This window comes from Opisthorchis viverrini (genome assembly GCF_000715545.1).
Source record: "Opisthorchis viverrini unplaced genomic scaffold opera_v5_160, whole genome shotgun sequence".
Lineage (NCBI taxonomy): Eukaryota > Metazoa > Platyhelminthes > Trematoda > Opisthorchiida > Opisthorchiidae > Opisthorchis > Opisthorchis viverrini.
Window position 1 is genome coordinate 863,358 of NW_008751817.1, and position 26,371 is coordinate 889,728.

At 44.4% G+C, this 26,371-nt stretch overlaps 1 protein-coding gene across 1 annotated transcript; it reads left to right on the top strand.

The window, feature by feature from the left end:
• On the top strand, nt 1–26,073 carry T265_07182 (hypothetical protein; the record flags this gene model as incomplete). Its single annotated transcript, XM_009172633.1, has 9 exons — nt 1–249; nt 1,904–2,419; nt 3,452–3,640; nt 5,682–5,776; nt 7,055–7,155; nt 16,054–16,255; nt 19,693–19,793; nt 23,192–23,432; nt 25,408–26,073. 8 exons carry the CDS (start codon nt 2,080–2,082, stop codon nt 25,876–25,878), a joined length of 1,740 nt encoding a protein of 579 aa, XP_009170897.1.
• Between the last annotated feature and the right edge of the window lie 298 nt (nt 26,074–26,371).

Below are 26,371 nucleotides of genomic sequence, written 5' to 3' on the forward strand. Positions count from 1 at the left end.
CCCGCTACACATTGTCGCCACACTTTTCCCGGAAATCTCCATTTATTTCCTGCTGCCGTTTACTCCTGTGTTTCGTCACCTATTCTGTCCGTCCAGTTTCATACTCGGATTAGCTTGCGTTTTCTTGCTGAAAATTTGTAAACCGCGATCATAGACTGAAGGACTACCTCGCTACCTAACATCGTTTCAGAGACTCATCATCCGATTCAGGCTCATCTGTCAAAATTGAAACAACTGAAGCCAATGTAGGTGAGTCGGTATTGGTTGTTGCGCTGCTTAACTCAAGTAATTGCGATAGAAACTGGTGATTAGCAAGTTCAACTTAGAGAGTAAAATCAAGTATTTTGATGAAGTAACACTGTGGAGATTTTTAGCCCGTGCGCTGAAGTCACCTGTGTGATAAACTCTCACAAACTTCGTTGCTAACCCTGTTTTTTTCACAGTAAGGATCCTCTTCAGTTATTGTTTTCCAGTGACTGATTTTGGCTGGACTGGTGAGCTTCGTTTTGCAACCTCGAAGATGCTTTTGGTTCGACAAAAATACATCTATCCTTTATTATTACTGCAATCCCGTTTGAGCTCGAGTAGCGAGCTGCCGTAAATTACATCTGACCAAGCTTCATCCTAACAAATTGACCAGTATGGGAAACAACGGCTGTGTGATTTGAATCCACAAAACTTTGACACTGTGAGACGCGTTCCATGCACCTTGAGGCTCTTCAGCCGCAAGTAGCAGGTTGTATCCGGCGATGGCCGCACGTGTACAGATAGCGTGGACAGTCTGACGCTGTAACAATATGGATTGAACACTACATGATTTGAAGGATCCTAACTTGAGTCGCTCAATCTTAAACGGTTTCGTATGTGAACGAACGTGGTTTTGCTTTGAACACTCTTTTAGATGTGTAACTGAAGTCCTGACTTCGACCACAACGTAACTAGTGCTCCTTCTGCCCTCTAGCTCTCTTTGTTCGACTTACAGTTGAGCAGTGCTATCAACAGTTCGATGAATTATTCTCACTCGATCTTTCAGTTTATCGCCTTTTAGGCTCGTTCGGTTTGCCAATTCAGATATGTCAGTTACAGTGTTTTTACACTATTCCGATTCCATTCTGTGGACATTTTAGATAACAGTCTTATTCATGCTGACATGCTTTATTCCCTTAAAGTTACGAACATTTATTTCGACCAATGGTCATGGTGTTTGCTATTTTGATGTGGAAATGCTTGATGTTTTAGTCATTCACATTGTTAGTTGTTCAGATAACTGTTGTGTACTCGATGGTGGTTTTCACTTCCCTGTCGTGTAAATAAGTTGCTCCTTCTTTTGCTGTTCATTATTTTGCTATAAATTCTTGCTCTTATACTTTTTATTTTCGCTTTTGAACTAAAACTATCCTTCCAAGGAGGGTTCCTTACATACCACTCTCTACTCAAGCTAACAGTGATATTCACAGGAGGATGGGTGGTTCGAAAGAAACCCCGGCCTGCGGAATTGGCATATTTCAGAACTCACGCAGAAGCGTGAACTCAGGACTCAGTTAAAGGCCAGTCCCTGAACGGGCATGTGGTTTTGTGTTGAAAATTCGCAAGTGCAGAACTGCAACTGCCACGACGAACCATCACTATAAGAAGCATGTGTTTAGGAGAGACGAATTTACTGTGCTGATTTTTTTTACCCCCGCCGCTTAAAGAAACACATCCATGGGCATCACATCTCGTCTTGTTTATGCTACCAATTTGCTTTTATTCGGTCTGCATGACCACATGTCTTACACTTGGTCTTTCCGTCCACATTTCTGTCGCCTGGTTCACAATACTCTTTTCGTGTCTTACTCCGTGCAAAGTCCATTTACCTATTGGTTTACATGGTACTGAAAGCCTGTCACATTTTTGCTTTCAGGAAGTCCAGCTGACGAAAGTCCCGATAATCCTCCACAGCCTAGCTGTTCTTTGCCACCGGAATCTGTCGATCAGCTAGCAGTGGTGTTCCCCAGAATCTCGCGGGCACGTTTGCGAGAATACTTACATCTAGCCAATGGGAATGTCCAATGGGCCTCGTCTCTGATTCTGGAAGGCATGGAAGTCGCCAATGAAATAAATTCGACAAGGGATGAAGAAAATTCATTATCCTCGTCAGACGCGGACGATGAGGATACAACACATGAAGCGGCATCTACCAGTCATCTAGGTATCGATCCAACTAAAAGCGTTTGTACGCAAGCAGAAGAGGTGTCAGTAAGACCGGTAACCGTTGAAGTACCGTTGGCGGCTACAGTGTGTGGTCCGAATGAAGAAACCGCTACCGATGAGCCACAAGCTCAAGAAGAAACAAAAGGGATACGTATTTCTCGGGAGTTTATAAAAGAAGCACATGAGCTGTATTCATACTCTTCCGGACTGACAGCCGTAGAACTTTGTAAGTCGCTCATTGTTCCGCGCTATAAATTCCATCATTGCCACATGCCAATATTGATTGTGTCGTTTCTGAATAAGCGTGTATTTCGGCAGCTTTTGAATTCATTTTTGTTTGTTTCTCAGGCTGGCTGGATCTCTAATTACCTTGTTTGGTGTCCGTAGCCGTTGGAAGCAAGAAAGGTAAGACACGGGGTTGTCGAAATAGGCTGCCAGAAGCGTGAAGTTAGGTTGGATCTCAATGACATACAACTAATGATATGCAGGTTTGTTCGAATGTTTGGACACAATAGAACGGAACATGCTGAAGTCGCCGGAGCGAGTCCTGTATCCAGCAATTTCGGGTACGCAGTGACATTCCGGGTTGGCGATTGCCTAAGAGAAGAAAAAATTCTCGTCCATTCTTGTCGACAATTACGCTTCCATTCACTTGATTACTCTTTTATTCAGCTCCTTAGAATAGCTTAATCCATACTCAGATGACCAAATTTAACCAAAGTGGAACTATGGTCAAGATGCAAATATGGAGTTTTTCAAGTAGCTCACAGTGTCCCCCGAGATCGCACCACCGCTCATTTTTTGGTACTTCTTGTGTTTCTACTCTACACCATCTGGTTTGGCTTCCAGTCTCTGTTCACGCGTCATTGGGATGATCCGTTGCATACAGACTGTTTATATCCTGCAAACTACTTGCGTTTTTGTTCAATAGAGTCAAACTAACCCAACCAATAACCTGGAGGACAAGTATCCGAAGAGTCTGAATCAGTCCCTTCCAGATTAGTGAGGCTACTTTTCTCCAGAGGTTAAATATTCCCTCCTGGGCTCTTATATGGATCTGTTGGTACACTTACTTGTGACTGTAGGGCAGTCCCGAGTGTCCGAAAGCTTCCTGTTCTCGGAAACCAGACTGACACAAAATCTCACGCCCTTCATATTGAGTTCGTCATGCAATTATTTTGCTCATACCAGTTCGACTCCACAGATTTGGAATTTCTCCCCACCCTCTTTTCCTTTGCGTTACACACCCCTCATTCAGCTCCAGAAGCCGTACCTGATTTCCTTTTCGACGAATGGTCTCCTGAACCCGAACTAGTGCGTGCAATCTATCAAAGTTTTATGCGCTATTTGGGAGTACTGAACGGACAAACAACTGCTGTTCCACGCAGATCACCTGACCACATTTCCCACCCATCCTCTCTCAGATTGCCTTCTCGCCGAGGCAGAGGTGAGTTGTCCTGTGATAACCCAGTATTCCACATTGTGAGTGAGTGTTTTTTTGTTTGGTTAGGTGGACTGATGTTTGAAACTACTTCTTTCATCCGGACTTTTTGCCTGCACTGTAAAAGCGATTTTGTACCTTATGTTTGGGTCGTTATTTCAAGCCTCGAGGGACGTCTCAGATTACTCCGAGTTTAACCCACGTGTTGCGTTTGTAGGGAGTGAACGACGTGGATCTATCGTAAATCTTCCGTAGAGTCGATTTCGGCATGGATTGTGCTGTGCCAGAAACTCCTGACCGAAAAGTCCATGGACACTGACCGTAGGACAGCTGGAGACAAAAGTTAACTTTACCGATCGTACCACGTTCGGTGTACTGTAGTTAGTTCTTGTTTAGAACACCTACCGGTTACCAATTCTAAAATGACGTATTGTATGTTGACCTCTAGTCCTTTCACTTACTGTGTGTAGGTCGGCAGTGGACTGCTGAAATTCGTGCTTTGCTGCACGAAGATGTCGATAGAATGTGAAAAGCTGATCAAACAGGTTTCCCTTATCAACTGCCGCCAGTTACACCTCATTGACATACTCCGGTTTTGAAATCAGCATTGTGTTTAACTTGGATTATGGCGTCTATGCCATTCCGGACAACCGCCATCGGTCCCATTGGAATGAATCCTAAATTTCAGTTTAATTTTAGTCACTTTTAATTTAAGTCAGCTGTCCATAGACAACAGTTTGGAAATTACTCCGAAGAAACCTTTAGAAAATCAAACGCTCAATACAATCAAACCTGACGATAATGTTTGACAAGGATGGGATGACCTGTGTAGAGCGTGCGGGAACGGATGCGTTTTGTGAACTAGGATGTTTTTTTTAAAAAAACAAATTAGTTTGCAAATGAGTGTATATTCGCTAAAAACCAAGCGAGTTCGGACGCGTAAGCCAGACGGTAGTGACAGATAGGAATTGACGGAATGAATAGGTCATCACTACTGAGTATCGTGTACAGCGCACAAGCCATTTTGCAATGTAAACTTGCGGTCGCTTGCGCACAGTGTATATTGAATTGCGGTTTGTACAACAGTTCGTGCACACCGTTTCTCTGAATAACTGTCAGCCGTCCTAAATATAACCAACACCTGAGTTGCCAAAAAAAGCTACAGCATACACACTATACCAACACATTGGAACGTGGGAATAACATATGCTTGGATCACATTTTTGTTGGGTTATATCCAGCTGTATTCACGATAGTATAATTGAACCCTTGTTCGTCGATTGCCTCGCAGTTGGTAATACATGCCCTATGTAGGATCCAACTTTTCTGTCAGTGTCGTTTCACGACACGGAAGACACGGAGAGAGGTGGTTCAGCGTCCAGCGTAAGCCGACTGGTAGAAAGCAAAAGCAGGTGAGTGGCGTATCGGACTGGCCTTATTAATTCCTGATCAATCTGAAGTGCATGATTCTGGTCAATTCATACGTGACAACCTTCTTGGAAGGAGCGATCTTGAGGAATTCGGATCATGATCATACGTATGCTCCCCAAGTGTAAACTCGACGTAAATTCGGAAGGTTTGTTTGATTGTGTCAACCGGCTGATGGCGAGTCTTTTCCAAACATTCAAACCTAATCGGGCTCGGTACAGTGAGATGTTCCACCTTAGTCCTTCATTTGTTCACACCACTACATTCCAAAAGCACCCCACCGTAGTCCCACTAGGTTGGAAGTCATCTTTTATGAAAGGGGTGGTTATTTCACCGAAGACGACTACTTTATTCATTGGGTAAACGGACAACTGCGTGATCATAGTTTCAGGAAAACACTGGCCCGGTTACGCTGGTAGACTCATAGTAGAGCCCACACTTGTGACGACTTTATCGTGTAAACTTCTTAAGCTCACTTGTTTCGTTGCCTTGATAGCCTAGTTTGATGTGTACCTCCGGTTAGGTCTATACTATATGTTGTAAACCTCAGTACACTGGGACTGCATTCGATAGATAGATCAGTTTATCGGAGTGAATTTTCACTTTTGTTCTGTTGCAGGACGACATTCTCCATATGTTGACCGCGGAGACCATTTTTCCGCAATAGTGCAACAAGACGAAGCGCTGTATCGCTCCGTGCAAGATTTTCGTTCTGTAAGTACCCCTCCCCACCCTAGCAGTTGCGGTAGTACTTCCCAACAAATCACCCATTCGTCTTTTTTTTTCAGAACAAACATGTAGTGCAAACAAAGGAAAACGCAAGATATTCTCGATCCGCCGTATTTTTCACGGAAGGTATCACAGACTGCTGTTGATCACTAGTGGACAATAAATTCACATTGAAAGCTCTTCGTTAGCTGGCAGAGCTTCCACTGATAGGTGGTAGACCACATTTCAGTTCCCTACAGTTGGTCAATTCCTTTGTTTTTGCGATCTCAATTAAATGACATCAAGACCTGATCCATTAGGAAATCATATGAGGCTCTGTGGAAATGCCGAGTCAGATATAGCATCGTCTGCGACCATGTATGCGGTCGATGAACTGTACGATAAGTTAGAAATTGGGGGTTCTGCATTTCTGATTGATGTTTCTTTTTATTTCTTACCTATTGTGTATTTGACCTTTTTGCTGAGGAAATGCTTTTGTCTGTGGAAGTGATCTAACCGTCATTTCATTTCGACAAAACTGTCCCTGTTAGTTAGATCTAAACGAGGCGCGAGTTCCCTCCCGGTTAGAATTTCCGGAAGATACCCAAAGCCACGTGCGACAACTGTTGGCGATTTCGGCACTGTATCTGCAAGGATCGACCGTAACTCTAACTGCTATCTCCTGATTTCAAACGGAGCGAGATGGCTCAGTGATTAGAGCGCGAATTTACTGACCAGAAGAACATGACATCTACATCTCGACTTCTCCTGTGTAGGCTTGGGTAACCTAGATGTATCCCAGCCCTCGTGTTTTCTTCGGGTAGCATGGAAGTCAGACACCGAAAGAGTGCTACAGCTGAACGATGACGATTTTATGCAATGCTTTCGAAAAAGTCTCATCTGGCAAGTATATTTACACGGCTGAGACGCTAGGAAGTTTGGCATTATTGGTTACAATTGGGAATGTTGGCACTCAACTAAGTCTTGGACTCTCAGTTAAAAAGGGTGATTGGATAAGGCCAGTCGCCTCAGATACTCCCTTTGATTATAGAGCGAGCTGTTTTCAGTGCGTTTCAATGGGTGAAATTCGGACTAGTCGGTGACACCAGATGATTGCAGTGTTAGGCGCCGCTCGTGATCGCCTACATAAAAACGTGGATCTTCAGGGTAGTCCGTCCAATTTTCAGCACCGTTATAAGTAGTACTGAAACACGTCAAAATGTCGTTCCGACCGGAATGTCCGGAGTGTTAGTGTTATCCTGGGCTGTTTACTTTCATTTTCAGTCTTTGGATGCACCGGTTGTCCGTCGTATCATCGATCGATTGCTGAAGAAAGTGCCTGGCATCCAGCGATCAACGGTAGAAGAGGCGTTTGTTCGTAACGAGTAAGTGCTACACCTCCCACTATGGCAAACGGTAATGTGACTGAATCTTGTTTGATTTGTTTACAGTGTTTGGTAGGTTACCCATATTTTTTTCAGGGTGAGGTATGTGGAACCCCACAAACGGTACACAGTTCAATTGATTTGTTGCCTTATTTTTCGGCCCGGAACACTCAACTTTTCAATATCTATCCCTGATTGCAGCAGGTCCACTGAAATGAGATTTTGGAATAGCTCTCAGACAATCGTGTTGCCTTATGAGGGAGTGTAAAGCGCTCTTGGAGCCACATCTTCGAGCTAAGCGATTCCTCACCGCAAGCTGCACTTCCTGTCAACGATGCTGGCGATTTTCAACAAATCCACTCCCTGGTCTTGACTACAGCGTTCTTGATCGTTACAAGTATTCGTCGTGAATTACGTTTTCAATATTCGCGGTACAATTTGTTATTCACTGAAAGAAAGCACGGCAATCTTGGTTATCGCTCGTGGACGGAGAAGTCGCTTGTGCCTAGGACGACGCTGCGACGATCGTTTGATGCACTGCAAAGAACTTTACCTGGTCGTCAATTTTGCGGTATAATTTCCAGGCCAGTCCGTTTTGGTAGGGTTTCGAGATGGTCAATGTTTTAACGTAAAACCTGTACAGCGAAATTAGTCGATTGTTGGTGAGGGTCTTAGATAACCAGATAACAAGTACCTCGATTACAAAAGAGTGGTGAGCAAGTACTCCAAGGTCGTTTGCTTTCGATACACACAAACTTGAGGAATTCGCACCAAATAGAGCCAAATGAGCGGAAGGTCATATCTTGTAGAATCGTGAATGAAAGAAAATTATAATCCGGTCAGTCTCAGCGGCAGTGGTAGAGAAAAGGGAATTCATTCTAGCCAGGAATAATGTCGGATGATTTCTCACCGCTTGGAATATACTGTCTGATCACACTTATAAACATGTAGTTTTCACTAGCTGTTCCTACGACGACTTTCTTTTGTTTACTTGAGAGTGAAATCTGCCCGGCCCAGCCAATGATATGGTTGTTTTTCCCCCCTGATTGTCAGCCGTCAAGGTAATCTCTACTTGATCTAAGCCCATTAATAAGCGCGTAGAGCGTAAGAACAAGTTTGTACTTAACCGAGACAATTTTCCGTCGTGGATGGACCCCTTGGACGAATTATGGTTGTGTTTTAGAGTTCAGAACATTTCTGCATGGGTCATTAAGAATTATGCAGTTCAGCTATCCGTGTCCGTGCCGAATGATAAAAGGCGTCAATTATCTTGAATTAGACTTGGGTTTGCACTTAGATTAGCCTAATCTAATAGCACATAACATGGTGTTGGAGGAGTTGTGAATATCCAATCAGAATTGACCAATGGATGACTGCTCTTAATGGCAATGTTGAAATTTCTAGCGTTCTAATTTGAGCTGTTCACCCGAGTTCAGACTGGACAGCATATCGCTTGGGTCAGCAGCGGCAAGGAGTTGCGACATTTTCCTGAGTAGGAATCAAAGCTACAGTATTGAGGTAGACTTAAACAATATAACTGACGGATGATTTAATTATCATGTACAAACTGAATTCACACATTTTCGGAATACTACCGTTCATGCTAAGAAGCGCCCTAAGTGCTTATGTAATCAAGCCTAGATGTTGTGTGTAAATGACATGTTTTTTGCGTGAGAAGGACTGGAGTACCTTGTATACGTTCTAAGTCTACTCTGGACCGCATCAACCCCTGGTGCCCTTATTTCATTTGTGGTGTCCACTCCCATGTCACCATTGCGCCATGCGTCCAGGTAATCCTATTTGTGGGCTGAATCGAGTTGTTTGGTGATCGCTGCCTCCATGGGTATAAGATGGTTAGAAGGCTTCTGCTCCATGGGCAACTCGTCAGTTTTTATTCTTCTCCATTCGTTCATTTGTACCCTGTATTTTCGAGTAGATTTTTTTGTGTATCACGATGACCACACCCCGGTAGGTAGTCGTGCCAAGCGGATTGAGTTAAATGATGGTGATCGATACGCTCACGTCTGGTCGATAGACAGGGGTTCAACGTGCAACCGAATTAAAATGTCGTCATATTACACTCCAAAGAGACTTTTGGTCCATCCTGGTTAGAAGCTGCGTAGATGCTGTTGCCGCAGATTGAGTGTGGAAATCCTATTCCGCGACACAGCCCTGTGCTACGGTAAGTATTGGCCGCAGTAGGGTAAATTAGGTGCGACAACAAATTCATCGTCATTGACGGCAGCACTGGATGAGAAAACTAGTGCTTCACGGTTGTACAACCACACCATAAAATATGGGGCAGAGGGGGGACCTAGGGCTAGCTTACCACAAACATTCGAGGTGTCAACATATCCTGCATTCATTAAGGCAATCTGGACAGAAGCTGATGGCATGAACCCCACTGGTATCGATTGGCTGCCACGGCGGTCATTAAATTCAGTCAAACACAGAGAGGGTCACTTGAACTCCATCCTGAAGTGCGAACACTACTCAGACTTTTTGTAGCATCCTTCATTCTCTTTTTCCATGTCAAACACCACTGATTTTCGGCACTCCAAATTAGGCACGAAATAGAACGCTTTCCTTGCAGACAGTAATTCGAAATTCGTAATACTTGACCCAGCCAACTTTACTTTCAGTGCTAGATGCATCCTTTGAGTGAAGTACCTCATACTTAAAAAAACCTTCTCTCCTGATCACTTCATTCAGAATTCGCCGTTTTCAGTCATCCCATTCCGAGACAAAAGTGGGCCAATAATTGACTAGGTTTCAGTTCCTCTGCCCGAAGTGGTCATGCCTGGCAACTGCACAGCAACACACATTCGCGTCCTTTGACATTCTGCGATATTCATTTTTATACCACAACTCTGATTTTCGAGATTCGTGCGTTTACTGTACACTACTGTCAGAACTAATGCAACTTCCGAGACGCCTATAGCGTCCTAAAATGTCCAGTGTCATTCCTTGAACTCTTGGAGACATGCTTTACCTCCCGCTGCAAGGCGGCGCGCACACTGCGCTGCACTGCAGGCGCGAAACATATGTAGAAGGTTTAGATGACCTCGACCAGCTATCCTACCAACTTCCTGCTCTTTTTTCAAACTTGAGCACAACATCGTTTGCATATTCCAGATCCTCAAAGGCATCGCTTGGTGAGTTCTGAATACCGGAATTTAGGTTGTTTCCCAGGGTGCGCCTCGCTACCTCATCAATGACGAACTTAAACAAAAATGGAGAAAGCGCACACCCTTATCGGATATCGGATAGTCCTTGGAGATCACCTCATACACTTTCACGAACCCTCAAGTATGGTGATACACACATGATGCTCAAGAACTCTGGGGTATACTATTTCGCACAATCGTGTTAAAAAGGCGAACCGGTCAGCAGAGTCGAACGCACCAGGATTGTAATGCTCCCACACACACGCCGTTGCTTTAACACATGACGGAGTTTTAATATGCACCCCACACAGCCCCTTCGCGGCCAAAATCCTGCTTGCTGTTCTCGGGTCCTGACTTCAGGCACCCTTGTAAGATGATGAATAAAAAGCAATGCGGAAAATCTGGTTGCAATCGAGGTCAAACTAATTCATCTGTGATTGCTACACTCACTGCGAGCATCTTTTTTTGAAATTGAGCACCATTATCGACTCAGCCCTGTTAGTTGGGACGGTCTCTTTTGCAGATAAGTTAGACAAGCATAGACTGAGGATTTTAACTCCACCTTTGAATGGAGTGACTGGGAGTTAGTCAGGACATGCAGCTCGGTGGCGCTTGAACAATTTCAATAGCGCACACTGGATGCGCCCGAATTATCACATCTGAACAGGCAAACGTGTTCACGCTGGAACGATGTGATTAGTTTGTCCGGCGTCTCGAACTACGATCTAGTAATTGTCCTGGTTGTGTCAATCGATTAGCCCACCTATCGTTACTTCCCAGGTAGGTAGCGCCACAGACAATTCAGACAACTTTCCGACTAGTTGTAGGTAGTTGCATGATTCGCATTCACACCAGTCGCGTCTGAAGAGTCCTTCTCTCCTGGAGCGATTGGAGGGTAACACTGGACTCGAGCTTAGTTTTTACTAGAGCCCGTCTTGGTGAACAAGTTCGCCCGTTCATGGGTAACAACTCAGGTACGTTCAGCATGCGCCGATAAGGTAGTGGTAACACGCTCGCCTCGCATGTCGAATGTCCAGAGTTCAAACCACGGCACGACCAAGGATTTGAAGTACTAACAAGAGCGAAACTCAAGTCCATTGCTTCCCCCGTTTGGTCTGGACCCACCAGAATAATTGCGCCAGGAAATGAGGAGGACTGTTCAAACGGGAGTGATGTAAGCACGAATCCTACAAGTCCCACAATCGCTTACAACTAATTATATCAGATATTTGGGAACTGGTTGATCAAGGCGGCATCAACATTTCTGGCGTTGCGGGTGCATTTTTACGGATGACCTTGGTTCAACTGCGTGGTCCTCTACAAATCACGTTGAGCGATTCGGCCGGATTGTCAAAATGATCCGTATCGACTAAATGAGCTGCGTTTTCGCCTGTCACCTTTTTCATTTTGCGTGATGCATTGCGCACTGACATGCTCAGTCATTCTCTGAGACAGTCACCTAGCCGTGCGACCCACGTACTTGGCTCCGCATTCACGAACGAAAGAAATAGGTAAAAAAATAGTGTAGCCTATCCTTGATGTTGGTCTTGATCAAGTGGTCACCACTGAAGTGAATCCCAAGCTATGGGGTACAAAGTGCCCTATGAGGAAAGGTTTAGTTTTCATATGATCGTTTCGGTAGCTCTATCGCTTCTAAGAGATGGCTTGACAGAGATAAGCATTTTCGGGACTGGCGGAATTCTTCCCCTTCCTTTGTCACAACATTTGTGGGTGTATACTGGGCATATGAGCAACGCTCGTTTCCTCTTACTGCTTATCAGGTTGTGAACAAAGGTCATTTGGTTTTTCTGCTTTCAGTAGGTGGCCTGACAATATATTTGTGCCAATGGTTTATTGATTACCGTCCCGGGATAAGTGATTGCAAGGTTTTGTGGATTTCGTCCTGCAAGCAAATCTCCATGTTGGAAAACCGTGAACCAACGAACAGCCGTTTCGTCTTTACCACCGGGATGATTCGAATAAAGTTCAACTTCCATGGCAATGGGGGTTCTGTTTGATTACGCACTTGACCAACAACTTTACCAAGTAGAAACTGAAGTTGTTTTACGCTGTTTTGACTAACAAGCGTTCAGCTGTAGCACCATTCCGGTGCCTAGCTGCCATGCCACCCGAAGGAAGCTCGAGGGCTGGGATAATGCCAGGCTGCCCAAGCCTAGACAGGGAAAGTCGAGAGGCGGAGGTCGGATTCGAACCACGGACCTTCCGGTCAGTAAATTCGCGCTCTAACCACTTAGGTCATCTCGCCCCCTTTGACTAACAAATCCAACTCTCTCTCTAGTGGGCTAAAAACAATGAACCAAAAAGCGACTAGGCCTGTTCAAACTAAAAAAGCTGAGCGATATAAGAATTTTGGCGCGTCTTCATGGGATCATTGGTAACTTTTGCAGTTTTCCAGGGTAATCATTCAGCTGTGGCACCCTTTTCGTGTACGGCCGTCTTGTAACTCGAAGGGAGCATAATCATTTAGACACTGCCACGTTGTCCAAATCGAGAAGAAAACAATCGACAATCCGTGTTTAAGCTCAAACCAAGGACCTTCCTGCCAGCAGTTTTGGGCCCCAATTTCTTAGCCCTCTTGAATAGCGGCTCTCCAGAGAGCTGTTCAAACTCGAGATTTCCACAAACATGTACAGGAGCCTTTCCTGATATAAGCTGGACAGTGGTCGAATAGTGTAGCGGTTCTCAACTGTCTATATGCAACCAATTCTCCCGTCATTTCAACTACGATGCTTTTAGCAACGCCACTTTTAATAGAACTTTGGAAAAGTGGTGGATATTCCTTTTCTGGTGCGTTAAACTTGCCTGAAACAATAGTACAAACAATTAGCTTTACACCATTTTCGCGCAACCAAACACAAGTGTGAGAACACTGGCGCTCAACTTCTAAGTCATCCATTTATACAAAAGCACAAAGAGAAGGGGAGAAAGGAACCAAATGCAGGTTATCACGATTCTTCAACTTACTCACAACCCAACACAGCCACACATAATCTAGATAGATTCGTTTCGGAGACGTTTGGTAAACAATCGGTGGATAGAAGTTAGCAGCACCGGTGCCATCGACATCGATTCGTGACCTTAACTTTTAGTACGGAAAGATTCATCAAAACATAGCGAAACCTATAGGAGGCTGTCGAAAACTTTTCATCAGTTTTGTATGAAATGCTTCATGTAACGGACGTGTCAACCTCTCGCTTCGTAACTCAGACCAATAATTAGTGGACCTCCAGTACACAGCATCCTTAGGTAATCTAAAGTCCAATAGACTCCCGATTGCGTACTCAAGGCTTCATTTCTTGCGGCTTAACGAATGCTGTGTTTGAGCCACATGTTATTAGCACTACCTGTATCTGGCTTTTGATTGTCACAGACAGACTTAGGAGTAGCAACTGGGACGAGTAGTGTTAATTAACGAAGTTGTGTTGTCTTTCTAAGCTCAGCCACACTGCTCAGCTGGTCATTGTCCTCACTCTGGTGGAAGTCGTTCCTTCGAAGTTTCAGGGAATCTGAAAAACCGTCTCATGGGTAGTTTGCAACACATCGTAGTCTTGCACCTCTGTCCTACGTTGGTGTAGGGTCTTAATCAAAACACTGCTAACCGACAACCTTTCTGTTATAGCCTCCACCTTGGATGTGGATCAGCAGCCCGTCGATACGTCAGAATCAATACCATTCAATAAACGTCATCCAGTCACTGATCAACGCACTAACTACAAGGTCTTCCGAAGTAGTTGTGTGGAGTGACTACAGGTTGCTGTATACAATTGTGTTGTCAGACCAAAGAGCCCTAGGGTTTATGAAAGTGATATTGCAAACTAAGGACAAACCTGGTGTCATCAATCTGACCCACCTGATGACAATGCTTGTCAAGTCTAACCTACGAGTTTTAAAGGTGTCTAGTTACACGTTTATATATTGTCTACCCAAAAAAACTACATCAGGTTTGATCTCAAGGCTCTGGTGTACTTGAACGATGAAGTGAATGTGGATAGTTAAACAAACGAATCGACCGTTCACCTACAACTCTCGGTGCGTGACTGCCACCTGAAGTAAGAATAAGGGCTGAGATACTCCTAGGTTGCTCGGGGCTAGGCATGAGCAGTCGAGATACCTGGTTTCGATCACTGGGTCTGAACCCTAACCGCTGAGCCACGATTCATGCAAAACTTGCCTTGGGAAAGAAATTACGGTGCAGTTGTTCTACTGCTAGCGGGAATCTTCAGAATATCGGGCGGATTCGAACCCCATTGGGAATAGGACTAGAATGATCGGCCCTGAAGATGTGTATGGCCGGTATACAATACCACTGGTTTTCCAATCGCGCGACCTCGTTCTTCGTGCTTCATTCTTCATTTCTCCCTTTTAGTTTTACTGACGATAGGATGGCTTGCACAAAGGACTCTAGGAAGATGCTGTATCGAGTTGTTAATATGAACCCATAAAACTCAATTCTGCAGAACTAGAAAGTTACGAAATACACTCAATTGCATACGAATTTGGTTTTGACAGGAGACTCATCTGGAACCCAGCTGAATTTCTCGCTTATGATGTTTTTAAGCAACTGGATGTGCTGCACCAGTCGACTCATGTTTCTTTTGGTGTGGTATTCGAGATATCGCGATACACGTGTAGACGTAATACACTACTCACAAGGCTGCTGAAATCTCTTCGACAGCCTACGACCGGTTTCGCCCTTCTTAGGGCTCATCAGGTGGGCGCAACAGTCTTGTTTGGTTGAAATGGAAACATAAACGTAAGACCTTGCTGGGTTACCTAGCGCATCGAATGGATTCTTACAGCTGAGTACGGAACACACCATCTTCGACTTTGCTAGAGGGCAAGAAGGATATCTATATGCTCCAAAACTTCAGAAGTAATCACGTCAGCCTCAAAATGGGATGGAAAAAATCTAAACCGGTTGAATAACGGCCAGGTTGCATCTATTACCGATCCTTAGCGGGTTTTCTGCACTTACGTGTCTCGTACTCATCTCGTTTTCTGGAAATGCTGGGTACGTTTCAACTTACTAAACAAATATGCCCTCAGAGAGTGGACATATCCTGAGGTTCATGTTCGGATTTTTGTCAGGACAACAGCTTCTGGTCAAAGATCAACACATAACCCGTCAACTGTCACACCATTCCCAAAGGTAAATCTTTGATTTGACCCCACAATTTCCTTACACAACACGAGCTCACAAGTCTTGACGTGTATTGATTCCGTTAGTGCTGATCGAATCACATCAATTTCGTCTGTGTACAGAAACAATTGAAGTATATTGCATTTTTCAGATCACCTGTCGAAGGCAACCAATATGGTTGCGTCCAGTATTGCTGTCTTCTATTGTACCCACGTTGCGTGCTTTCCTTCTGTGTATGAAGGGAGCAAATTGGATGTGAACACACCTCAACAAAAATATTCTATCGAAATGTGGAATGTGGTCAGGTGAATTTGGTGGACACAGATTTTCGTGGGTGATCATGAAAACCCCGTGTACCGGTCTGTAAAAAAACGAGGATCAAACCCAATTCTCTTAAGAGGTATCTTTTGTTGCTTTTCTAGGGTGGAGGGGGGTAGGGAGAACGAGGAATGGTGTGTGGTGTGGTACGTATATACTCTATATTACATTTTCTATCTTATTTGCATCACACTTGGTGTTAGGTATAGACAGGACACATGCTTGGGTTACACTACTTTTTCGTTTGTTCAGTTTCAGTGAAATCCTGACCGAACGCGATTTGCTAGAAACCTACCAGCAATTGCGTACTAGTCCTTCTAAGTCAGAAGGAAGTTTGGACTCCAAACACACCACTATCTCGGGATCACCAAACGTTCAAAACGAGGACCTTAGTTTGAAGGAAATACAGGATGAGGAGGAAGCTGTACGTCGTTCTGTCGAAGACCAGCGCCCAGTAAGTCTCGTCCAAAGGCCACATGAAGGCACTATGTAAGGTCAAAATTTTTCCAACAAAGGTGTGTAGATGTTTTTCCACACACGTTTTCCGACTCTGACCAGCATTATTGTTTGAATTGCATCGAGAGTGAATCACTCTCAGTGTTCGTGATCCAAACATGTCGTCTCTGGCACTCATTCCATTTGGTGCACCACACATTTCGTACTGTAGTGTTTTAGAAAAAAGAATTCTGCGGTGAAAACATCTTAGGCGGTAAAACTCTCATCCTGTGGCTAATTCGCAGCCAAGGGCTAATAGTTTACTGCTCGGTAAGCGGAAGAACTGTAACAGAAGTTGAAGATAAATGTTCAGCTCAACATTTGGGCCTGGCTCACCGAGCCTCTGTACACCAGAAGCAAGTGAGGTAGCAATTATGTTTACATATAGCCAGCAGATAAAAAATGTCTGGTATTAAACGTCCGAAAGGACTCATTCACTACCTTCGTTGCGGGCTAACGTGATTATAAGGTTTGACGTCCATTTATATTTCGTCTTAGTACTCCTCAGCCCTTAATTCATCCGTCTAATACTAAAACGAACGATGCTCATGCCAATTTCAGCTGGTCGTTGGAAGGTCGACAACATTACTATCTAATACTATCTAATACTGAAACGTACGATGCTCATGCCAATTTCAGCTGGTCGTTGGAAGGTCGACAACATTACTATCTTCTCGACGGGCATGCGGTGACACTGCGGTGACCCGACAGTTTGAAATACAGTGAAGCACCACAAAAATCTCAAAGAATTACCGCAAATGCCTCATGTACTGTAACATTGAACGTGCCGTTGTCACATTGTTCTTACTCGTGCTATAAGACGGTTAAGTGACTCCGGCATCCCTTGCCCAAAGGTCAGTCATCGCAACTGGTAAAAAGCGGAGCTTGATTGGTAATGACACAGCGTCAATGCGGTTGCAGATTTCTCCCACCAAGGGCGAACCGGTGAATGCCCTTTTGCATGAACAGTGCAACTTCGATCTCGTGAAACTCACACATTAAATCCGGCCATTCATATTAATGAGTAGTTGATTTCTCTGCCAATCTGCATCGACAAATGAAGTATGATTTTCAGGACGTTGAGAACAGAAAAAAATTGTCCAACCAATCGCTCACGAGTCCTCATGTTAAAAGATCCCTCCAGGGTTTTATTCGTCGCAGTGGAAATGTGACTCCACTTGTGTGTATTCCATCAGTGCGGCGAGAGCTGCTTCTCTGTACGGTCAGTCATAAGGAAGCACCAGTCCGGATTGAACTGCCCACACATAGAAGTAGTCGGATACTTTGTAATGTACTACTCATAAGGTTGCTGAAAATCCATCGACAGCCCACGACCGGTTTCGCCCTTCTTGGGGCTCATCAGGTAGCGACTGGTGCAGCACATTCAGTTGCCTAAGAACATCATAAACGAGAGATTCAGCTGGGTTCCAGGTGAGTCTCTCGAAAGAACCAAATTATTTTGCAAATGAGTGTATATTCGCTAGTCGGATACTTATTCGTTGTCTGTGTAATTGACTCTAACCTTTCAGTTTTAACTAGGCTGTTTTCTGCCTATCACCATTCAGTGCTGCATCCAGTGAGTAGATAATTCATTAGCAAATTTTCAGTCGTGCTTTTGGTATTAACCTTGCAGTTTGCGCGAGTAAGCGTCAGCGACAGCTCACTGAAAGAATTTCTGGTTGTACTTTCTATGCTTTCCCCGTCTTAAATATTTTTAATGTGGCTTTTTCCGCCCGAATAAGCGCTAACTAATTTAAGAACCTTCTTAACTGTCATCCTTGAATACCAGGAATGACTCAGCTTCTTCGAATCATGAACGGAACCGTTATTGACAATGGGAATCTCCGCACCCTCCTTGTCTATAATTGACATGCTGGTGAGAAGTTAGTCTGTGTCCCTGTGCTAGAAGAAGCACCTCACGACGTGTTTCGAGTTCTTGGGCTTTCTCTCAGCAGCTTTGACTGAATCCATTGATATATTTCATACCGGAATCCGATTAGGAATAAGACGGCGATTGCTGATTGGGCTTGTGGTGTTGTTCTGTCCATTCATAACTCAGGGAAGTGTGGCTCTGTGTATATGTCCCGAGCGGTACTCTGACATGTTAATTGTGTGGTCCGTGACAATATTTATCTTCCGAAAACCATTAGGCACGTCTAAATGCAACCGTGAGGTTTTCTCGAGTGCGGCGCTGGCTTGGCACAACAAGTTTCCATCCCTATCTTCTGCTGTCAAAAGCTGCTTTCTAACTCAGGAGTCGGTATGTGCTCTATCCTTGACAGGCCAGTTTGTGCCGTTAGTACAACAAACTTCGGCCTTCGGTAAAAGCCACTTTTCTTTACTGTGTGCTATTTCAGATTGTCTAAGTGAGAAATGAGAGCAAAGGTCAGACTTTATGAATCGACAGGTGGTTCAGTTCAAAGTTTATTTGCATGCACATTTTGCGAAGCTGATCTGAGAGCATTTGACGGACTACTCATCCAGCTTGTCTCATCCCAACTCTCCAACTTGATAGCTTGGTGGATATACTCTTTGAGATGTATGGATCCGCGTGGCAGTTCTGACGTGAATAGACACGACTTCTATTACTGGTAACAGCAATCCACTCTGGCTCATTTGGCAACTTGGTCGAATGCGGCTACGTTTATTGGATTAGGTTTGAGTTGCAGTTGAGGATGGATACCACGAACGTTCTTAAGAGAGAGAAAGGACATTCCCCTTCAAGATTCAAAGTAATTTTCCCTTCATCCCTATTAATTGCACATTAATACTGGCTCTCAGGACAATCACATCATTGATTGGAGATAATCCAACACCCAAGTATATTCCTCAGTTGACCAGCCTTGTTTCTTGCATTTTAAACATGCGTTCTAACACTCATCAACCATACACGACTTGAACCCAAGCTTACCATGTTGTAAGCTACCTCATTTGAACTTCAAAGCTGCCGTACTGCCAAGTGCATCCGTGTGGCTTTTTCACCTAGTGCGCCAAGGTATCAGTCTAACGATAAGCGTCGGTACAGCGCTGCGTTGAAATCAAATCACGGGCGTCAGATTTACGTCAAACTTGCGTTGAACTGGGATGCACGAAAACATATATTGGTTTCACCTGAAACCTACGTTGTCTAGTTCAGTTATCCACAGCAACTTTGTATTCTTTTGGGAGAACACCACTAATAAATGTGATTTTTGACAGACACTATGTCCGTAAATGGTCAGACACTGGGATCTTCAGCGTCATTTCAGAAAATTGCACCGTGAGCGCAGCTCACACGATTTTGGTTTTTACAAGGCCCACTGAATAGTACATCCGCTTTTTTCTCGTAACTGGATTACAAGCCAGCAAACATGAAGCCTAGTGCCTTGTACGCACCCGTGCTTTTTACTTCACCAGAACCTTCAACCATTGGCTGTTCAGCTTTCTCTTTGCCGGTTGAAATCACAGTTTCCTGGAATTGATGCAAAGCAACTGGAGACACTACTGATAAAGTTTGAGTAAGTCTCCGATTTTTGTGTATTTATGTCGAGTGTTGGGTTATGGTTCTACATTTTCATAATATTTGGTACCAAAGTGATGACTCGGATTCACTTGTGCATTGTTTCACTGCGCAAATGGTACTTGCGCCACTTTTCCGACCCGCAATAACTCCGAGAATTTATGAACCGTTTTCAAATTAACTATGAAGCTAAGGAGGTGGCCATCCATCACTGAGTCGACATTTCGGACGCGCTGGTTTTGATAACTGGATTTTTAGTAGTCTACTACCTGCCTTGGAATTGTAACAGGATAGGCAGAGTGTAACTTATGGAATGGTCTCTCAGTGGAAGGCTTATATGTTAGATATGAAAACCATGACGCAAGAGTACTTGTGTACATTTCGCTATTACCATCCGTAAAACATGCCGACAACTGCCTACACTCTACAGCATGCACATATCGTTGTGCTATTGTATTCAGCCAACCGGTATCTCATTTGTTCAAATACCACGAACTTTGCACACAGTCGTTTCTCCCACACTACATTATTGACTGCCTGTGCCGTATTGTGAATCTGTTCCGCAGTCGATTAAGTTGCCATGGCTAACATTAGATTTGGCCATGTTGAGCATTCGCAACGGTGGTATGCTGGCATGGCTTCGGATGTACAGGCCACTGCTACTGATATGGCCCTTGTTTTAGTTTTAAGTTTGGATTGCATGAATCCATCTGCTGTATATATACTGTTTTCCGCTCATATTATTTTTACGCACCACTTCATATACAGTTTCTCTCCTTTGAGTTCATCGATGGATATCATGATGAAAACAACAGTAACGAATCAAGTTTGTTATCAGTTATTGTTCTTCTTGTCTAATATATCAAGTTAATATGGGGCTAGATATAAGGCGAGTGTATGATTAATAACATCATGGGTACAAATGTAAAAGTGGGAGGGAAAGGATGCACAGGTCAGTGCGTTATGGAGTGAAGCGGGTGATGTGATAGTCAGACTAAGTCGTAGGAACAGAATAGCTGGTCGTCCAAGACAAGCTCAAAGGTCAAACAACTTGCTGTTGAATACTGGGCTCTGGATTACAATAGTCGAATTATGAGAAGACTCTGTGATCGACAACACTCATCGCAAATCGTTTTTTTTTCACCATAGTGACGTCAAGAAAGTTGAAGCGGCCATTGTGCTTAGGTTGAAGAGAAACTTTTATACTCGACTGACGTCGGTGAGACGGAAAGTATATGGTTCATACGGAGACCGCGCAGTGCGAAGTGCCCGGTGATTGTGTTCGAGTTTACCCGTAAATAGGCCTGTCAAAGGTGTACCCAAGAGAGATCCCATTGCAACTCTATTTTTGTTGATAGATTTTATTAGTTAAACTGAAATGGACGCTGTGGGTACATAGTAGCAACGTTAATCTCAAACCTGAGATAAGGATGCCGACATGTTTCCTACCGTACCCTACCAAGCCACAGATAGTCTATTAGCCCCGTAAACTTTAAGTTGGTATATAACGACGTCAAGAGAGAACGGGTAATGGTTATCATTTATCCTGCGAGCTGAAAAGTGTCCTCAAGTCAGTGTGATAAAACTTCTGATCTGACAGGTTTCAGAAAACTGGCATGCCGTTTGGCCGAGACATGGTATGGAAAGTAGAACATATCACTTATGGGCCTGAGGGTTAGGTAAGCCATAAAGTCGAAGCGTCGGTGTATCAGTTACTCAAGAGTGCTACATCAACGCTCCCTGCTTGATGCAGACGCTGTAATATTTTGGACACGACTTTTTCTATGGTCTGTGTCTTGCCTTTCTCGGGTTCCATTGTTTTTAGTTTAGATTCGTCGGACAAGATGTTCATCTTATCAATGCAGTCAGTTTCATCCAACAGAAAAACTCCGGCTACCACACTCGACCGGAAGCCAACTTCAGAATTTACAACCGATGGATGTAAAATTGACAAAGAAACAGAACATTGGTACCGTCCTTTGAGAGCGGGTTGACTATATTTTCAAATCACTCCCTCCTAGTTTAACTATTTCAATGACGTTATGATTGACGCTATACCGTTCCTATGTTAAAACAGTCACAAGTTCATTCATAAGCGTTGGTACTTTTGTACTTTCCCTGTGATAGTGTACTCCGTTGGGTGAAGGTCAGAACTACACATTGGCCGTCCCCCCCCCCAGCTGCAAGGCGGCGGGTCTACAGTACTTTGTAGCAATGGAGGAACACTAATCATAAGTTTGCCCAGGGCTGGTTTCTCCCTTCTTGTGACTCCTCAGGATTAAAGTCCCCGATTTTCTTGCTGAAAATTATCACTCACTGCCGTCGCCTCCGAAACATTAAGCGCCTGGTACTGTTAATGCGCTAATTTTGCAAACTGAATACACCCCAAACGGTTAACGTGAAATGATTTTCTCTACATACGAATCGTACCTGTACTGCTCCATTGTGGTTGCTCTATCGATATGTGAATTTCCTTTGATCGCTAAGGTTGACAGCTCCGTCGATGATCCCGGGAGTCAGGACCTTCCGTCCAAAATGATAAGCATCGAATGTAAGGGCGTTTTAGCCCAAAACATTTTGTCTCTCAGTTCAGTGTTCACTAACTGGTGTGCTATTCAAACACTTTCTCTACATCTTGGTAGAAGTCGAGTCCCTTTTACGTTTGGTGTTTTTCACTTGAATCGGAAACCCATGAGAAATGAGAATTAACCGGTTAATTAGACACCATAACGCATGATATCGTCAGCCATTGTCGCGATTGAACAGGTAGTGCGAATCTGAATTGGACAACAGAATGGTTCACGCCATTTGCCTAATTTGTTTCTTCCTTTGAAGCTGTTGAGATCCACTGGAATATACTGTATGCTATGCTCTACCATACCGAATCTGTGGATAGTTCGAAAAAAGCAGGGCGAAGCCCGTCACGCCAGTTAGAGGCGAAGGGACGTATGCAGGTTGTGGAGCGCAGTGAACCACAAATGTAATCAAAACTGTCAACGTGACGCCACCATACGGTGATCGCGCCCGTTTTTCTCAACTTTTTTTATGCCACTTGGTTGGATTCCTGTAAACTCTGAATCTGATTTCTAGTTGGACCTGCTAACCTGATCAGCGGATATCACTTGACTGCGTAAATGAAGATCGGGATTATGATCTAGTACTTTTGTGGCTGAGTGTCCATCACTCTATGTATCACGCCTAACCTGCCCTCCAGAAAAAACGAAGATAGATTAGTCTGAAAATATAGTTTTCTCGTTTTCCCTAACGACGCCCATCTATTGTAGCCACGTTGTAATGCAAAATCGCTTTAAATGATTCTTTGGAACGAGAAATCCTCCACTCGACCAGGGTTCAGAAGTGCGGTTATGTAACGAAAATTTTGCACATTTTTTCCAGTCTAAATGAAGAGAGTTTGGTGAACCAACTGACCAAAGATGGGTTTGCAATCCAGCCGGTATCCCCTCTAATCTCTACGGACCCGCAGGACTTACAACAGTCCTTCTCAGACGATACCTACAAAGAAACACCTCAGCTAATTGACGAACAGGTTGGGATAGTGCGACAGCGTATTGGCAATATCCGCCAACGACTCTATCACCAGAAGGACAAGAGAATCAGTGACTATTACGCATCCGAGGTCAGTTTTTGTACAGTGCAACGTGACGCACCTTTGAAACAAGCATAACAACAACCCGTTCTCGATGTCTCTACTAGCTGATATTCTCACAAATAAGCCCAACTTTAGCGCCAACCCAAAACAGAGCACCATGAGTTCGGGAATACTGCATTTAGGGCTGTTCCCTGCGTTCCACAACACAGATCAAACATCGCACAATGAAAATCGGTCATCACCAGCCCACTAACGGCTGCCCTCCCTCCCGCTGGCAACTTATCGAGTTAATCTATTGTTGTTCGCTGCACTCACGCAGTATAGAGCCAATCGATATGGCCTATTAGTTTTGCAGAATGTTAGAATCTCCCGTTCCTGTGTCGTGACCTAGGAAGCCGATCAAGAACTTTCGGCTTACCATAGAAACTATAATCATATTAAGCAAAACTAGTGTTTTTATTAGTGTGCAGTCATTCTGGACGCCCTTCCGAATCATGCGCTGGCTGTTCAAATTCGCTTGATTGTGATTGGTTTGGCTCTTGATTGTAGTGTCTGATTGCCTTTGTTTGAAATTCTCCGATTGTCTACCTGCAATGCTTGACTAAAACAAATGGAAATTGACAACTGGATGACGGCAGTTCGCTTTGATCTTTAAATGAACACTGTGAAGCACTGGGAAGATTGCTTGGCGGGCCGCAAACCGGAATCAGTCATTAGCTGATAACGTTGCTCTAAATCGCCTCTGGGTTTCGGCTAGTCAGGTGAGTATCCTTCACCCAGAAAAAGTAGGATTATTCTACCCTAACCCTAACCCGCCAGGGACAAAATAATCTCGCTAACAAATTGAAACGAGTATATCAGCCTGAGACTCAATTTATGTAGAGTAGTTGAAACTACCGATGACTGCGGTGCACTCGTACCCATCGTTTGCCGGAACAACTTGATACAACTAGCTGGTTTGTTCTAATATTACCAACTAACAACCATCTGAGGACACCTCTCCGTTTAGTTTTGGCAATCGTTTGCGAAGAGTAGACCATAGTACGGCTAACCGCAGTCAAATTCGGCCGCAATTTTCATCTGCTGACTCCATACAGATGATTGATGCTACCGCTCCTGAATTTCACACTCGACGAAACCGAGGATTGTTTTAAGGTTGCGATGTTAACCCTACAAGCACCAGACCTAACACCCAAGTGACTCAACTAGGTCGAAACACCGAAACGGTATCCCACACGACGGCTATGGCTAGTTGTGTGAGTCCATGCGTCATAGCGCATGCGGACATCGTTGCCAGTTCTGTGCCCACGCCCCCCCCCCAGATCATTCAGAGCTCTGAGGTAGTCAGCAGCGACCGAATCTTGTACTCGAAAAGACCCATTCACCATCTATAGATCGTAACTGTGTCTGACGGGACTGCCGATAATGCTCACTCATTTTCGTATCTACTCATTTCAACTGTGAGTACCCGTGTCTCATATGCGTATTTATGAGATACAGCAGGACCATCGCCCAGCCTACAAGACCGTGGTGATTGAGCCCAATACCCCACCAGCACTAGTTTCTCTTGCGTTTACCAGTCACAAACCGAAGGTTTCCTCAACAGCTTCTACATTTGTTTTGAAGAGGGTTGTGGTGTAACAGCGGCAGAAACCCTGCCTGTCTCTGCAGAGCTCATCTACAGTTAGTAACCTAAAAAAAATCTGTACTTCTCTGTCTGTTAAGGCAGAGTTCATTTTAATTGTAAAAAGGCTGCTTACCCGAGGCAAAACGATACGGTCCAACGACAATCAAGGTCTTTTGTTGAATTCCTCGAATTCGACAACCTGGGCTCTTTATGTTACGGACTACACTCGACGACCATCATACCGTCAGTTAGATAGACGAAATAGTCCAACTAATAAAACACCTCACTGAATCAGACCTTAAATTCCTTAAGAAACGTGGGTCAACCCGTTAATTCACTTTGTGCTAATTCACTATCCTCTTCTTACTCTTGCAGCTCAACAGCCTTCATTGCCAGCTGCGTCCCCTACTGCTCAAACGGGCTACAATTCTGATTAGCAACAGAGCAAAAGAATTTGAGAGACAGTTGCTTCAGGAAGGTGATGCGCCGGCTGTAGCGTCTTCAAAGGCTGCGGCCTACATAGATTTACACGGCTTGGATAAAACGTGCGCTTTGACGGTACTTCGGCTACAGCTGACAAAAGTTGAAGCGAAATTGAACAGCTCACGGATTCCGGGATGTTGTCCCAGCTCGTGTGCCATAGTGATCACCGGCCGTGGAGGAAGTTCCTCAACGGATCCAGTCCAAACATCTCCGGTGCTTCGACCCGCGGTAATCAACTACTTCCACACTAACGGGTATGAGTTCAGCGAGAGGTATACCACGGGTTCTGGCTACTTCACTGTACATCTGCCCGGTAAAAAGTCCAAACGCGGAAACGAACTAGGACCTCCTGACGCCTATTAGCCTGTGTACCATAACCTTATTTCTGCCAATCTCTTCCGCAGGTGATTTTTTCTTGTTTCCGCGTATCCATACTTATCGAACGAACGCAAAAAACTGCCTAGAGTTCGCTTTTTGGTGAATGTCCCCCCACAGGTTATGTCGAGTACTTAGCTTCACTACAGTTCATGTGAGCACTCAATTTGAAATCGATAGTTTAGACGCAAAGTCCGCAGTGTTTCCGCTTCGTGCAAATACCGTCCAACGCAGAGCTCCACAGACCTAAGGCTGTCATACCATTTAAGAATGGTGAATGTGAACGGATTATGGCACACATCGGCGCGACTTTAAAATTCTTCACAGCTCGAAGCCCCCTCTTCGAGCCGCTCCCGACAATTAGGACCGTTTACCTCTTTTCGACGAGATCACTGTGGCCGATTTACGACATCGAAGACGACGAGTTTCTGCCCCCAGTGCGCGTAGGTCCAAACAAGAGCGGCACCCCACATACAGACTG